At 61.6% G+C, this 15,627-nt stretch overlaps 3 protein-coding genes across 3 annotated transcripts in view; 2 read left to right on the top strand and 1 right to left on the bottom strand.

Moving 5' to 3' along the window:
* The first annotated feature begins 301 nt into the window (after positions 1 to 301).
* LOC112108589 (SWI/SNF-related matrix-associated actin-dependent regulator of chromatin subfamily D member 2) lies at positions 302 to 8,029 on the top strand. The gene is made up of 7 exons (XM_026647248.2): positions 302 to 452; positions 1,897 to 2,058; positions 2,477 to 2,574; positions 4,136 to 4,271; positions 5,804 to 5,926; positions 6,243 to 6,344; positions 7,147 to 8,029. Exons 1-7 carry the CDS (start codon positions 360 to 362, stop codon positions 7,198 to 7,200), a joined length of 768 nt encoding a protein of 255 aa, XP_026503033.1. The 5' UTR covers positions 302 to 359; the 3' UTR covers positions 7,201 to 8,029.
* A 799-nt stretch (positions 8,030 to 8,828) lies between these two features.
* On the bottom strand, positions 8,829 to 15,528 carry LOC113405920 (26S proteasome regulatory subunit 8). Its single transcript, XM_026647246.1, has 11 exons — positions 15,490 to 15,528; positions 14,959 to 15,028; positions 14,323 to 14,420; positions 13,507 to 13,563; positions 12,978 to 13,208; positions 11,865 to 11,991; positions 11,069 to 11,259; positions 10,762 to 10,860; positions 10,427 to 10,537; positions 9,982 to 10,068; positions 8,829 to 8,964 (listed from the first exon to the last, which is right to left on the bottom strand). Exons 1-11 carry the CDS (start codon positions 15,526 to 15,528, stop codon positions 8,911 to 8,913), a joined length of 1,164 nt encoding a protein of 387 aa, XP_026503031.1. The 3' UTR covers positions 8,829 to 8,910.
* Positions 15,527 to 15,627, top strand: part of LOC112108591 (FtsJ RNA 2'-O-methyltransferase 3) — a 21,776-nt gene continuing 21,675 nt past the window's right edge. Inside the window, exon 1 of the mRNA XM_026647247.1 lies at positions 15,527 to 15,573. Coding sequence (XP_026503032.1) covers positions 15,527 to 15,573 — 47 coding nt within the window. The remainder of the gene's footprint in view (positions 15,574 to 15,627) is intronic.

The following is a 15,627-nucleotide window of genomic DNA, read 5'->3' as shown; positions in this document are numbered from 1 at the left end:
CCCCCAACCCCCGGGGTAGAGGGCGGCAGGGAAGTGGGACACATTGAGCTGCACAAGCGTGCAGGGTGGGTTTTCAACCAAGGACGGGCTCAAACTCAACTGCCCTGGGATGTTTCAAGTCCACTCGGAGCAGCTGGGAGCTGGGTTTTCACAGACCCCTGCACGGCAATCCGGTCGGTAATCGGCCAGGGTGCCAGCCCGAGGCCGCAGAGTGCGGAGAAGGCTCCAGCCCCAAGCTCCCTGGCACTGGGTCAGGCCCCAAACTGCTGATGTTGATGTAACTAGCGAATAACGTGTGTCGCGCGCCCCCTTGTGGTCTTGGCAGTAAATCTCGGTGGCCTTTTCCCTAGTGGCACAGGATGCCCACGACCCAGGAGACCGACGGCTTCCAGGTCAAGCGCCCTGGCGACGTCAATGTGAAATGCACCCTACTGCTCATGCTGGATCACCAGGTGAGGCTCCAACTCCGCCGCTGCCCAGCCTGCCTGCCCTGGGGAAAGTCCCTCCCCTCTAGCAGCAGGTAATGGCATGGCTGACCCAGAGCACGGGGGGGTGGGGGGGTGACTGGCAGGGGCCATCCCTGGGGCAGATCTCCTGAGCAGCCCATCGAGTGACTTTAAGGAGCCATGGAGGGGGGGTCCCCACCAAACATACGTAAAAATACCTGGCATGTGGTGCATGCTGGGGCATCCCAAAGGCAAACCATCTGCTTGTCTTGAGCGGGCATAAAGCTCCCCCCAGGGAGGGCAGGTTCGGCAGCGTCTGCTGAGTGGGGGGATTCATTCCGGAGGCAGGCGGCACATCCTGCCAGTGTGTCGCCATCCCGCCCCCCCATCTCCTGTCCCTGTGCACCACCCGCTGGGGGTCCTGGGGCTGCCCCGTCAGCTGCACCCTGCCAGAGCCTGCTCTTCCTCTCTCTCGTCCCTGGTGGGTCTCTGAGGCCACCTGCTGACCCTCCCTGGATGGGGAGGGCACATGCTGGGTCCCACAGCTGGTGTGGCCCAGCCCCAGGCTTCATAAGCATGTATGGCCCTGAACAGTGAAGGAGCCAGGCCTGTCTTCCCCCCCCCCCCCCCCCCCAGTGAGGGTCCTTTCCCCATACGGGGGCTGGCTCCCATGGGACCGACTTCTCTCTCTGCATCCCCCCACAGCCCCAACCCCAGTGACTTGTTCTGCCCCTCCTGGCGGATAATCAGCAAGCGCACTGGAGAGTTTGGGCCTCTGCCAGGGGGTTAGTTGGCTGCCATGCAAGAGGGATGGGGGGCCACTCTCTTGCAGTGGCCTGTGGAGCCCTTGGCCAGTGGTTACCAGGTCACTGGGGACTAGGGTGACCAGACAGCAAATGTGAAAAATTGGGACAGGGGGTGGGGGGTAATAGGAACCTATGTAAGAAAAAGCCCCCAAAATCGGGACTGTCCCTATAAAATTGGGACATCTGGTCACCCTACTGGGGATGGTGAGGAAGGCAGTGGCCAGGTGGGTCCATGAGAGGCTCTGTCCTTGCAGGGAGAAGATCAGTTCAGATCAGAGCCCCCTGGTGGCCCAGGAAGACTACAGGTCCCAGCAGGCTGTGCTCCATCCCAATCCTATCAGCCCAGCCACACTGCATGCTGGGATAGCGCTTCTGAAGCTGCCCCAGCTCTGGGAGAAGTGCAGACAGCTCCCAGCTGGGCTGCGCCCATAGCCTGAATTTCGAATGGCAATAGCAAGCCAACCCCCCCCGCCCTCTAACCAGAAACCCCTCTAGACCCGGTGGGCCCACCCAGGGAACAGGGGTGGCTGCAGACCGCTCCATTCTCGGCGGGCTTGGTGCAGCTCTGTCGGCAGGTGGTGCTGGGAGGGAGCGCCCAGGCCCTCCCTGGAGGGTGCTGTCTCCCTATCTGTGTCTCATTGCAGCCTCCGCAGTATAAACTGGACCCTCGCCTGGCTCGCCTGCTGGGCGTCCACACCCAGACCCGGGCCAGCATCATGCAGGCCCTGTGGCTCTACATCAAACACAACAAGCTGCAGGACAGTCACGAGAAGGAGTACATCAACTGCAACCGCTACTTCCGCCAGGTGGGCCTGGGGCTCCCCGCTCCCTGGGCTGCAGCCAGCCCCGCCTGGCCCTGTCCTCCCTCCGCAGAGACCCACCCCTTGTCCCCGCCCTTCGCCAGCCTCGGCTCAACCCTGGCCCTGCCGTGCAGAAACGGGTCAGCCTCCTGCCGCAGGGCCCAGGGTGGGCGAGGGGACGGTGACTCTGGGCCGGGCCCAGGGCTGCAGGGGGGCTCTGGGGGAGGAGTGCTGAGGAGCAGGCGGCCCCCAGGCCCCACTCCCCGTGAGTGTCACTGAAGCGTTTACCCGCCTTACGCCAGCAGATGGTGATCTGGTCCCTGCCCATATTGGAGGCTGGGTCCCAGCCCCCTGCGCTCCTCTCATGGGCTGAAGGAGCCTCCTCACGGGGGCTGCTAATGCTCTGACTTCCCTCCCGCCCTAGATCTTTAGCTGCATTCGCATGCGATTCTCCGAGATCCCCATGAAGCTGGCAGGCCTGCTGCAGCATCCGGATCCCATCATCATCAACCACATGATCAGGTAGGGCAGGGCATAGCCCCTGATGTCTGCTCTGGGGCTGGGACTTATCTGGGCCGGGCTGGGGTTGGGTTGCTTCTGGGATTCTTTTCTTCAGTGTGCTCAGACTGGATGGGCCATGTACATGGGGATGGGCAGGAGTGGCTGGCTCTGGAGCGGGAGATGGGAACGGATGGCATCGGCTGGAGGAGGTCAGGGGTTGGGGCACAGAAACCCCCTTGGGAGCTGCCACCCAATGTACCAAGACTACCCCTGCTCCTGTTTTCCCTGCCAGCTTAGGACTCCAGCACCCCGTCTTGCTGAATTAGACACTCCCGTCTGCTCCAACACAGACCCAGGGTCTGAATCACTTGTCCCAAAGCTGCAAGTTTACCTGAAAACAGCTCACAGAAGTGTGCTTGTCTTTGGCACTCAGATGCCCAACTCCCAATGGGGTCTAAACCCAGATAAATCCGTTTTACCCTGTATACAGCTTATGCAGGGCAAACTCATAAATTGTTCGCCCTCTATAACACTGATAGAGAGATATGCACAGTTGTTTGCTCCCCCAGGTATTAATACATGCTCTGAGTAAATTACTAAATAAAAAGTGATTTTATTAAATACAGACAGTAGGATTTAAGTGATTCCAAGTAGTAACAGACAGAACAAAGTAAGTCACCAAGCAAAATAAAATAAAATGCGCAAATCTATGTCTAATCAAACTAAATACAGATAATCTCACCCTCAGAGATGCTTCAGTAAGTTTTTCTCAGGTTGGACACCTTCCAGGCCTGGGCACAATTCTTTCCCCTGGTACAGCTCTTGTTCCAGCTCAGGTGATAGCTAGGGGATTCTTCATGATGGCTCCTCTCTCCCTCTGTTCTCTTCCACCCCTTTATATAGCTTTTGCATAAGGCGGGAACCCTTTGTCCCTCTGGGTTTCCACCCCCCCTCACTGGAAAAGCACCAGGTTAAAGATGGATTCCAGTTCTGGTGACATGATCACATGTCACTGCAAGACTTCATTACTCACTTGCCAGCACACACATATACAGGGAGACTCACAGGTAAATACAGCCATCTGCAGACAATGGGAGTCATCAAGATTCCAAACCATCATTAATGGCCCACACTTTATATAATTACAATAGGCCCTCAGAGTTATATTTTATATTTCTAGTTTTAGATACAAGAGTGGTACATTTATACAAATAGGATGATCACACTCAGTAGATTATGAGCTTTGTAATGATACCTTACAAGAGACCTTTTGCACGAAGCATATCCCATTTGCATTATAGTCACTTATTATCAAATTTTTATAAAACTATCCCAGTTACATTATATTCACTTATTATGTTTTTATAAAACCATATAGACTGCACAACGTCACAGGGCCAGAGCACCGGTTCCAGCCTGGCCCCAGGGTGTGGTGACCTCTGTGCAGCTCATTCTGTTTCTTGCCAGGCTGGTTTTGTGGGGGGTGGGGCTGCATGTGACCGTGTCTCCAGCTGGGGGGCTGGCTGCTGTTTGCAAAGTGCCAGGTGTGGGTCCTAACCGCCAGCCTCCCCTCACCCCCCAGCGTGGATCCCAACGACCAGAAGAAGACGGCCTGCTACGACATTGATGTCGAGGTGGATGACCCCTTGAAAGCTCAGATGAGCAACTTCCTGGCCTCCACCACCAACCAGCAGGAAATCGCCTCCCTGGATACCAAGGTTTGGGGCGGCCCAGTCCTTGCCCGTCTGTAGAGAGCAGGAGTCCTGCTGTTGCGAGTGGCGGAGCCTGAGGCTGTGAATGGCTGGGGTCCTGGCTTGCTGCAGGGTCACCAGTCAGAGCAGAAGGCGCCATGTCCCAGAGCGCAACGCAGCATGCAGCTCACCCCCAGCCCAGGCAGGGAGATGCTAATGGGGTGCCCAATGGATTGGGGGTGGGGGGCTGCTTGGAAGCAGGGACCAGGCAGCCAGAGGGAGCCATTAGAAATTGTCTTTCTTGTCTGCTCTCCCCATGCTTCCAGTTCGACAGGCCTGAGCTCTCCATTGCCAGTAGGGGCTGGGGCAGCTGGGGCATGTCTGCATCGTGGGGTGAGCCCATCAGCTGGGGGTGTCTGCAGCAGTGAGAGAGTCCCCGGGGCGGACACGGAGCTACCCACCTGGAGGGCGGAAGGGCTGCGAAGGGGAGAACTGGTATCAGGCTGTCAGCAGACTCAGGCAGATGTTGCTGCACCAGTCACCCCGATTCATGTTTTCAAGCTTCCCCCTCCCCCATACGGGTTAGACCCCTGTTGTTTGAGTAACGGCTGAGATCCCGGCTCTGGGCGAGGCCTGCACAGCACCCGAGCCTTGGGCGGGAATCTGCCGCTTCTAGCTTGGAGCTGTGCACTGCACTGGGCCTCTCGGTGCGCCAAGCCATTGGCCACCGAGGGGAGCAGGAAATGGGCCCCTGGTCGGATTCACTGCGCCATCTGAGCTGCGTGCCACGCCAGCAGACAGGGAGCAGGGCACCTGGGCCGCAGGCCAGCAGCCTCTCACCGAACGAGCGAGATTCAGTCCTGGTGCGGGCTCCCCTGACCCTCCTCCTGCCCCGTTGGCATGCTGCACTCCGCAGGCTGGCCTAGCCAGCCCTGCCCTGGGAGTCCAGAGCCGCCTGCCCGGGGCCCGGCCATGCAGGGTAGGATTAAGGAAGGAGTCGGGGCTGGGAACTGGAATCCCTGGTGCTAGCTGCCAGGGGAGAGTCTAACCCCTAGAACAGTGGTTCCCAAACTGGGGTTTGAACCCCTGGGGGTTCGCAGAACGTTACAGGGGGTTCGCCAGAAAAATTTCACTAATGGCGGACAGAGGACCCCGGGCATTGGAGACAGCAGGTGGGACCCGGTTGCAGGGCAGACACCCGAGCCCCGGGGAGAGTGGGGCCAGGCAGTTGGGGCTGGCAGCCCGAGCCCTGCCCCCATCAGCGGGGGAGCCAGCAGCCCGAACCCCAGCACTCTGCGTGGGGCTGGCAGCCCGAGCCCCAGGGAGAGCGGGGCTGGTCAGTTGGGGCATCCATCACACTGAGGAAATTTAAACGTAAATCCCTGGAAATACTCATTTTTAGGAGGGGGTTCATGAGATTTCACAATTTAGTGAAAGGGGTTCGTGGGCTGTTAAAGTTTGGGAACCCGTGCTTGGAGCCTTTTACAGACAATTGCAAGCAAAACGGCCAAGCCAGCCCTGTCCTGGCTGGGTCCGTCTCACCCGCTTTGTCTTGCTAGATCCACGAGACCATTGAGTCCATCAACCAGCTGAAGACGCAGCGAGATTTCATGCTGAGCTTCAGCAACAACCCGCAGGACTTCATTCAGGAATGGATCAAATCCCAGAGGAGGGACCTCAAGGTACAGCTGGGGTCCCGCTGGAGAGCTGAGTCGCTGCTGAGCAGGGGCTGGGGCCTGGCGTTACCATGCAGGGTAATGCAGTAACAGCCCCCTGCAGCATGGGGCCCACGCTGCCCAGTGCAGTAGCCAGCCCAGCCCAGCAGCCATGGGGTGTCTCCCCCCGGACGCGTGCCCTGCCCTGCGGGACGTGCGATCGTGCTGGCAGGGGCAGGGTGTCCGGGAAGCCTGCTGTGGGCCCTGGGAGGGCAGCAGCTGCCCATGAGCCCAGCAGTCTGCGTCCCACTGACGATCTCCTCCTCCCCATGCCGTGTTGCAGATCATAACAGATGTGATTGGGAACCCCGAGGAGGAGAGACGAGCCGACTTCTACCATCAGCCTTGGGCGCAGGAGGCTGCGGGGAGGCACATCTTTGCCAAGGTGGGGATTCTTGCCGCGCGGACTAGGCTCCCTGGGTTGGCCCCTTAGCTCTTCCCAGCGAATGCCAGAGGAGTGGGCAGAGCCCCAGGTTCCGGTCACTCTGCCCCTTTTCCTGTGAGCCCAGGGTTCGAACCTGCCCCACCCTGGAGCTGAGCCAGGTCTGGGACGTCCAGCTGGGAACTGGGCAGTTTCTGAAGGATCAGTGCTCAGCCCCTCCCATCCCCCCCCCCCCCCCCCCCCCCCCCCCCCCAGCTCTGTCCCTGCCCTTCTCCTGCAGGCCAGCCAGGAGCAGGCAGCTTCCCAGCCAGCAGTGAACCTGGCAAGACCCTGGTCAGTTTCACTGGGTGGGCATGAAAGTGATCCAGCCCTGTGGGTTTCACTCTCAGCTGCCTAGAGAGGCGGCAGGTACTGGAGTCCTCCCCCTGGAGGAAGGACTGGAGGGTGGAGAGCTCTGGGAAGTCTGGATTAGGTAGGATCTGCCCCACAGCATGCTGTGGGAATGGCCTGAAGCCAGGGCCAGAGCAGTGAGCATGGAGGGGGAGTGGGGGGCTTCAGGCCTGCTGTCTAAAATCCTGAGCAGTCAGGGAACGTACCTCCCCCTTCCCAGCACCGGGGCCTCGGCTTGGTGCTGCGGTTCTCGAGTGGCGGCTGAGCTCAGGTTCCTGCTTCCATGCCAGTGAGACCCTCAGAAGTGGAGAATGCCCCCGAGGGGCAAGAGAGCCTGTGCCCATCCGATGCTCCCCCAGCCAGCCCTGCCCTTCTCCCAGGCCCCGCCCCACCTCATGCCTCTTGTGCCTTTCAGGTTCAGCAGCGCAGACAGGAACTGGAACAAGTGCTTGGGATTCGCCTCACCTAATGGGCTGGGCACGGCTCCGGGGCTCGGCGCTCTCCTTGAGTGCCTGAGCCTGACGGTACATCTGACTGGAATGAAATACAGCACTTGCACAAAGCTCTGAGCCTCTAGTGTCCCCAGGGGCTCCCAGCCCTGCGGCTTCTCTGAATCGGCGCTCGCCGAAGGCACGGGGTGCAGCCTCTGCCTTTTCCCGGCCCCTTTACTGCATTACTGGCCTAGCTTGCTGCCTTCGCGCCTCTCCCCGTAGTGTTCATTGCAGGCTCGGTGCTCCTCCCCTGGGAACCAGAGCTTCCCCCTCCCCTGGGAACCAAAGCTTCCCCCTCCTCCCCTGCCTGGGCCAGAGCCTTGCTGGAGTCGCTGACCAGAGGGTACGAGCTCTCCCTGAGCTGAAGCCAAGGGGCCTCCTAGGCACTTCTCCATCCTGAGCGATGTGGCCAGAACGTCACAACAGCCCCACGGGCTCCTGAGCTTCAGCACGGGGAGGGCCAAGGGCTTTGCCTGCTTCCCGCTGAGCCCGTGCCAGCCTCTCCCCTGCGTGCGGAGGGCAGGCAGCTGCTGGCACTTTTGAAACCAAAGCTTTGTCCATTCCAAAGGCCGGCCGAGCTGGCGTTGTGTTTTGCACTATGTTTGTGAGCAGGGTTTATAAAACGAAGCCTTTTGTACAGTGGGTTTGTATTTGATTAATAGACGAGGTTTCCCCCTAGTCCTGCGCTCACCCCTAAACCTATGCAATGGGTTCACTTAGTCTGAGTCTCTGACAATCAGCTGAATGTTCCAGCCTCCCTCCTCTCACATCCAGCGGGTGGGGGGCTGCTGGGGCAGGGGCCGGAAGAGGGGGCTCTGCCGACTGGCTGCAGACTCCATTACTCAGGGCAGTGCACATAGGACTAGACCAAGTGGAGAAGCCAGTGTCTCTGTTCCAGCAAAGGTGACACCGTGAGCTGGGCTCTCCCATGTGCCTTAGCCCCAGCCCCCCCGCCCCCCAAGCTGCCCTGGCAGGAGGGAACAGGGGCTGTTTCCTGGGGGGCAGGGCAGCCCTGCATGGTAGAATTAGGCAGGCAGGAGAGGGTGGGTGTTTACAGACGTGCAGGCTGGGGCCGGCAGTGAGGCTTGGGCCACCTGCTCTTGTAACCATTTTGTCTGGGTTGGATATTTTCTAATAAAAATATTTAGCAGCAGCTTGTGCCAGTGTCTCCTTCCTCACCAGCAGCTGAGCAGCCGCAGCCCTGCCCCAAGGGTAACCAGCGGGGGGAGGAGGCTGGAGCAGAGTCCCTGGCTGCAGCCAGGAAACAGGAGCTCAAAGGCCAAGGGACTAACAGTGTCAATACTTCCCTCCTTCCCCAGCCGCACATCCCTGCGGTGGACACAGGCCAAAGTCCAGCTCGAGCCCATCTCACGGCCTGGGCTTCGGCTGTTAAAGGCAGGGCGAGAACAGACTGCACCAAGCCCTGGCTGGTCGCTGTGTCCCCTTCGCCACGTGGAAACTCACTGCTGGCTGCTCAGTCCCCATCACCCAGCCTAGGCTCCTTGCTCTGGAACCTAAGGGGGAGTGAGGGTTCCCAGCCGCTGGCAGGAGCAGAGGCAGCTTTCCCCTCTTAATATCCCTCCCCTCAACAGCCAGAGTCTGGGGGGGTAACTCAGCCAGCACAGAGCTTTATTAAAGAAAAGGTGAGGGGGCCAGTACCCAGCAGCACAAAGGGGTCAGGCCCCTGGTTACTTCCAGAGCTTCTTGATGGACATGTTCTTCTCGCTGTCCTTCTGCATCACCTGGGTGGGGGGGGGGAAGGGAAGGGTTAGGAGCTGCTTCTGGCACTCAGCCCCGGCCTGAGGTCACCTGCATGCTTCCTCCGCCACTGTCCTGATCCCCGCCCGCGGCAGGAACCAGGCTGGGCCCCTGGAGCCTGCCTTGCAGGGATCCTTCCTGGTGCCCCCTCCGGGCAGGGGCAGGAGCCCGTATCCAGCTTAGGGTGCGGCACTGTCTAGGCCGCAGTCCCCTTGGCATTCACCCAAGGCAGGGCAAGGACAGCAGCAGTAAAATCCCACCCCCCAACGTGCGCAGACTCGGGGAAGAAAACAGCTGCTGGGGAGCAGGTTGCCCCAGGCCAGCCCCCTAGAGCAGCAGCATCTCTGTGCAGAAGGGAGGCCCCAGGGGTTGCCTCTAAAGCCAGTTAACTCCCCTCTCCGCTGCTCTGACTTCACACTGCGACTCGGCCACAGCCAGAGCCGTTCCGGAGCGGCCAGCACGGAACTGGGAGCCTAGGATCTGCCCGAGGGAGCAGACTGGGACGCTACCAGCACCTGGGCCCGCCACGGCAGAGGAAGGGGGAGAGGCAGAGCCAGGGGAATTTCTGATTTTACCACTTGAGTGGTGCTGGTACCTGTGGAACTCCCAGCCAAAGGGGCATGGGGTGAAAGTCCCCCACGGGGTTTTATTGTGGGCCCTTGTTTCGGCAGCATGGGGACGGGTGCAATGGCAGCCTCCATCTACCTCCTGGGGGCCCCTCATTTCTTTGCATTCCTTCAGCCTGTCTCTCCCCCCGCCCCCCTTTCGGGGAGAACAGGGCTGGTTTCTGGCAGTCCCTGCAGCTCTGAACAGCCCTGGCCTTCAGTCCCTGGGGGGGGGGCTGTCCCCCTTCTCTGGCAGGGCAGCCACTTCCAGCTGGACCGGGGGCAGGGCCAGCAGCCCGGAGGAACAGAAGAGCCTGCAGTTGGTCCCTTAAAGCGCCTGGTGCACTGAAGCCACCGCCCCCACCCGCTGCTGGGGCAGCACGAGGCGGATTTTACCTTGGCTACGGCCATTTCAAAATCTTCCTGTGTAACATGCACCCTCCTCTCCCTCAGGGCATACATGCCGGCTTCCGTGCACACCCCCTGCAAGGGCACAAGAGCAAGGAAGAACAGTCACTCCCCTTTCTGCACAGCCACAGCCCCACCCCCACAACACACCCGCCCAGCCTCACACGGGGAAAGCAGTTCCCCGCAGCGTGTGACAGAGGAGTCCTGTACATCTCCTGGCGATCTGCCCGCTGCATCCACTCCATCCCTCCAGGGGAACACAGTGTGCTCAGCACAGCCCGAAAGGGCCCCAGCCTGCCCCTGGAACAGGCAAGGAGCAGGCATGTGACAGCTCAATGGAAGCTAGTCCTGGCTCAAAGCCCCCTCCAGAGCTAATCAGGAGCAGCTGCTCCCTGTCCCACCGGCCTGTAGCGCTCCAGGCCCAGCTACTCACCTTCACCTCAGCCCCCGACGCTCCTGGCATCAGCTCCGCAATTTTACGCAGATTGATCCCCCGCGTCAGGTTCATTTTCCGAGAGTGGATCTTGAGAATGTCTAGGCGAGCCTGTGGGGAGAGCCCCAGCAAGGGGGGGTGAGGGCCAAGAGGGGGGCCAGCACCCAAGAGGTCAGGGAACAGCCAGCACAGGGGGGGGAGAATGTCTGTGGGGCCAGGCTGGGACTCAGACACTACAGAAACAGAGTTTGGCCCTGGCCCGCAGGGGGATGCCCTGCTGACCGGTAGCACTGGGAGCCTGCGAGGGGCCTGCCACAGGGGAACGCCCCCATTACCTCTTCATTTGGAGGCGGGAACTCGATCTTCCTGTCAATGCGGCCCGGGCGCAGCAGAGCAGAGTCCAGGATGTCTATCCGGTTAGTGGCCATGATCACCTGCAAGGGAGGAGGCGGTCACTGCAAAGGAGCTGGGGCTTTATCCCGCAGGGAGGGGCTTGGGGGGCCAGCCATGCCAAGCCACCTGGCTTCAGCTCCCAGCTGGGAAATGGGGCAGCCGAATCCCCTCCTCCCCTGAGCCTGGGGGAGGGGTGCCAGCCTAGCCCAGGGGGGAGACCCGCGAGAAGTCACGCCAGGCTCTACGCACCTTAATGTTCTTCGTGGCCTCGAAGCCATCGAGCTGGTTGAGGAGCTCCAGCATGGTGCGCTGCACCTCGCTGTCCCCCCCGGAGCCGCCCTCCAGGCGCGAGGAGCCGATGGAGTCGATCTCGTCCATAAAGATAATGGAGGGCGCGTGTTCCCTGGCCATCACAAAGAGCTCCCGCACCATGCGCGCGCCTGAGGGCAAAGCAGAGGGGCCCCTGAACGCCCTGCCGTAGGACGGCGCACAGCCCCCCCCCAGCTCTGCAGCCCCAGGGCTGAGCCCCGGCCCCGTTCTCACTGCAGGGACCGAGAGCTCCTGCTACGCGCTGGTCAGCGCAGCCCTGGGGCTGGGCCACTTGGAAAGACGTCAAGAACCAGCCTTCGCTCCATTGTGAGGACTGACCATTGTAACATGGGCAACGGGACATTGGGACCTTCTGAAAGCTCCTGGGATGCACCATATTGGTTATTGAAACGTTGATAATTACACTCTTCGGCCTGAACACAGGCTGGGATAATTTCAACTTGAATTTCATAATTTCATGTTCTTTTTAAAGAGAAAAATGTATTTCATTACAGCACCTAATCCCATTTCGTAGGGTTTTTGTAACCATTGTATTTTATCCCCCCTGGCCCCAGCTCTTCAGAACAAGAACACGGGCCCCATGGCTGCAGCCGTGAGGGGGCCACACCGCCCCCTGCCCCTGTGACCTGCCACCAGGGCTTCGCAGAGGGACAGCTTGGGGATGGGGGGGGTTAAACTCACATCCCCCCCCCCCAGTTCCCACATCCACACTTACCCTCGCCAATGAACTTCTGCACCAGCTCCGAGCCCGAGACGCGGATGAAGGTGCAGTCAGTGTGGTGAGCCACAGCCCTGGCGAGCAGGGTCTTCCCGGTGCCGGGCGGTCCGTAGAGCAGCACGCCCTGCAATGGCCAGGCCAGCGTCGTTAGCCGAGGCGCTCGGTGCAGGAGCCGCACTGCACAGCCCGGCACAGACATGGGCATTTGGTGCCACCTAGTGGCCGATTTACTCATAAACCCCATCCAGGGCCCAGTAGGACGGGGCCCAAACCATGCGTCCAGGACCACACGCCCGGGGTGCAGCTGCCAGTGCCATGCCCCGTGCCGCCAGATGGGGGAAGCCTGGCTTTGGACAGGTGGGGACGGACCAGGCCTGCGGCGCACTCAAGGATTCGTGCCATGAGGACGCAGTTCACTGGGGGGCTGCTCAAGCTCTGCCTCCTCCGGCAAGGGCAGCAGGGGGCGCTGTGCTAGGAAGCGGCTGCATTCCCTGAGGCTCACCCCCTCCTCCACATGGGCGAGGAGCTGCCATCCCCCAGGCAGGGCTGAGGCAGGAGACGCGTACCCACTCTTGGCCTTGGCCTTGCTGCAGCTGCCAGCAGGGAGCCGTGATGGGCTCTGGCAGGGAAAAGGGCCGTCACAGCTGCTTCCCACTGGGAGCATCTAGGCCCTTGGAGCAGCCGTCCCTCCCCCCAGCTAGCATTGCAGGGGAGTGCACAGGGGCCGAGCCTCTCCTTTGGCAGGCACTGGGATCCCACCCACTCAGTGACTGGTTCCCTGCTCCCTCCCCCGGCACGGCCAGAGAACCGGAGCAAGTCGCAGGGGAGAGTGGGAGCTGCTCCGTCGTCCCCATTACTGGGAACTGGTAACGAATCTCCTTCCCCTCCCCGCTCCATGGGGTGGTGGGAACCATCCAGGGGAGGGAGAGGGCTCCCTTCTCCCTGCCAGCCTCGCCCGGAAGCCTGGCAGAGCACCAGCCCCCAGCAGTGCAGGGCTGTTTTCTGCGCAGTTCTAAGCAGCAGATGTGAGCTGGCCAGGGCTGGCAGAGTCCCCTCCTTGTGGCGGGTGGCAGGGCACGTGCTGGGAGTCCTGCCCCGGAGAGCGCTTGCCTTGGGCTGGGCGATCCCCAGGGCCTCAAAGAGCTCCGGGTGTTTGACGGGCAGCTCGATCACTTCCTTGATCTCCTTGATCTGCTTGTCCAAGCCGCCAATCATCTCGTAGGTGGAGTCCGGGACCTTCTCCACCATCATCAGGGACACCAGTGGGTCCACTTTGTTGGGCAGGATTTTGTGGAGCGTGTAGCTGTCGTTCCTCAGCGCCACGCGGCAGTTCGGGGTCACCTGTGGAGACAGACGGGCAGGAGCTCACCGCCGGCCCCCCTCACCTTCAGCACTCGCAGCGCCCCGGCCTATGCACCCAGCCTGGGCACCTCCCCAGCAAGAGCTGGGCCGCCGAGCAGCTGCTGGGGCAGGGGCGTGGCCCGACCGGGCAGCAGCAGCTGGTGGGACCTCTGCTGCCCCCGGCAGGCTGGTGACGACGGGCACAAGGGAAGGCAGCTGCGGCCAAGCTGCCCCCCTCTTCCCCCAGCACGGGGCGCGCTGCTCCGAGGGGTGGGTTCACCGGGGGCCTGGTACTCACATCATTGATGTCAATGTTTTTATCAACATCCACCACAAACTTCCCTTCTGGGTGAACCTGGAATACAGAGAGCAGAGACCTGTGGGGTGGGGCTGGGGCAGCACACGCAGCTCTTCCCCCGCCCCGCTCCAGCGCGTGCGCACAGCCTCCCCATCCCATCCCCAGCCGGTGGGCACAGGCCCCCTCCCCCGCCCACTCATCCCCAGCCAGCGAGCACAGCCCCCCCACCCCACCCACTCATCCCCAGCCGGTGGGCACAGTCGTCCCACCCCACTCATCCCCAGCCCGTGGGCACAGCCCCCACAGACCCCCCAGGGGGAAGAAGAGCCCAGCAAAGTGCCCAGGGGCTGGGGTGGGGGGGCTGCTCCTGCTCAAGCCTTTTCTAATACCCCGTCCCGCCCACTGGGCCGAGACGGTTCCACAGCCCAACAAAACATGCTGGTAACCAGCTTCTCCGCAGAGCCAGCCCCTGGGATTCAGCCCACCCCCCCAGGCCATCTCGAACGACTCTCCTCCCCATCGGAGGGAGCGTCTAGCACCCCTCGGCGCTGGGAGGGGGACAGATGGCTCCTTGCTGCCCCACAGATTTGCAGTGTGCTGGCAGCCCGAGGGCAGTTCACCCTCCCCCTGCCCCCACCTGCTCCAGGGCAGGCCCCCGGGGTTTCTGTCCCCAGGCTCATTCGGGGAGTGAGCCCACCAGCAGCCAGGAGAGCTACGGTCCCTGGTCCCTGCCCTGAGCTCATGAGCCTGGCCGACCACCCACCCACAAACCCCGGGCACTGCTCGGCCCTGGGAAGCAGCGCCCCAGCTCCGTACCTTGACAAGCACCTTCTTCTTATCCATGGCCCGCACCACCTCGCCGACGTAGGAGCCCTGCTCCTGCAGCAACTGCAGCTCCTCCCGCAACAGGCGTACTGCAGCGCAACAAGGAGCCGTGAGCCCCAGCCCTGCCCGCCCACCACGGGGCGCACAGGCCAGCTGCCGCTCAGAGGGCCCCCGTTCAGGGCCCAAGCAGAGAGGGCATTTTCAGGACAGGTCATTAATTCAGAGGGGGCAGGCGCTGCTAACTCCCCACATGTGCCAGCCCAGCCCCCCGGGGACACAGCAGCCATGCTCCGGAGTCAGCGCCGGCTTCCGTCTCAGCCAGGGGTCAGAGCCAGCACCCTGCCTTTGTATCCCTGGGAGAGCATGCCTGGGGAGCGGGGCGCCCGGCTGTCCCGCTGAGACCACCGGGAACCCAAGAGATCACCCAGCCTCCCTCCCTGGCAGAATGGGGAACAATCCAACCCTCCCTCTCACGGTACGCTCTGGACACCCTTTGCATCCCACCCAGCAGGCGGCCGCCCCCCCCCCCGGCAGGGGACGTCACGTTCTTGTTTTCAAAGCACCAATTCAGGGGGAATCGAGCACACGGAATGGGGATGAGGCGGGGGAGGCCGGCGGGAGCTCTACCTTTGGCATTCAGCTCGTTCCTCTGCGCTTGCAGGCGGCGGAGATTCTGGCTCTTCTCGTTCACGATGAGCTTTGGGGAGAGGGGGAAGGGATAAGCCCACACGAGCCCAGGGGTCCCCCTGCACAACCGGCCCCAGCACAGCACCTCGCTCTGGTCGGCTCGCTCCTGAACAGGGGCTAACCACCAGTCTAGCAGCTAGGAAGTGCCCACGCGTCTCCAGTGGGCAATGCGCAGGCGCCTCCCTGGGGAGCGCTAGGCCACTGTTCCCGCCTCACGCCCGTCACTACAGCAGCCCTTGCACCGAATCCCCCCCAGCATCTCCAGCGTGAACCGCTTGGGAAAGCAGCCGGCACTGGAACGGGGACCCAGCTCTGAGCGTCTCTTACCACGTGGTCTGCACCCAAAGCCAGACTAACGGCCTCCCCTCTCTGCCAGGAACAAGGAACATTTCCCCTTTGAAGGGGTTTGCGCGTCACTTTGTCCCTGCTGCAGAAGTGGGGGTGCCACCACCAACCCTGACACCCTGAAACCTGGGCAAGGGGCCCCCTTCCCAATCTGTTATTGGGCATGCGCCGCTCTGCTCTGAGAAACAACGGTCAAAACGGCCCCTTCTAGCCCTGCCTTCCGCAGAGTCAGGCCAGCCGGCTTTGGAGACGCCTGCCACTGAC

Source organism: Terrapene carolina, unplaced genomic scaffold (assembly GCF_002925995.2).
Source record: "Terrapene carolina triunguis isolate 2854851 unplaced genomic scaffold, T_m_triunguis-2.0 Scaffold51614, whole genome shotgun sequence".
In the NCBI taxonomy this organism is placed as follows: Eukaryota; Metazoa; Chordata; order Testudines; family Emydidae; genus Terrapene; species Terrapene triunguis.
This window is presented reverse-complemented; position numbering and strand designations above follow the sequence as displayed.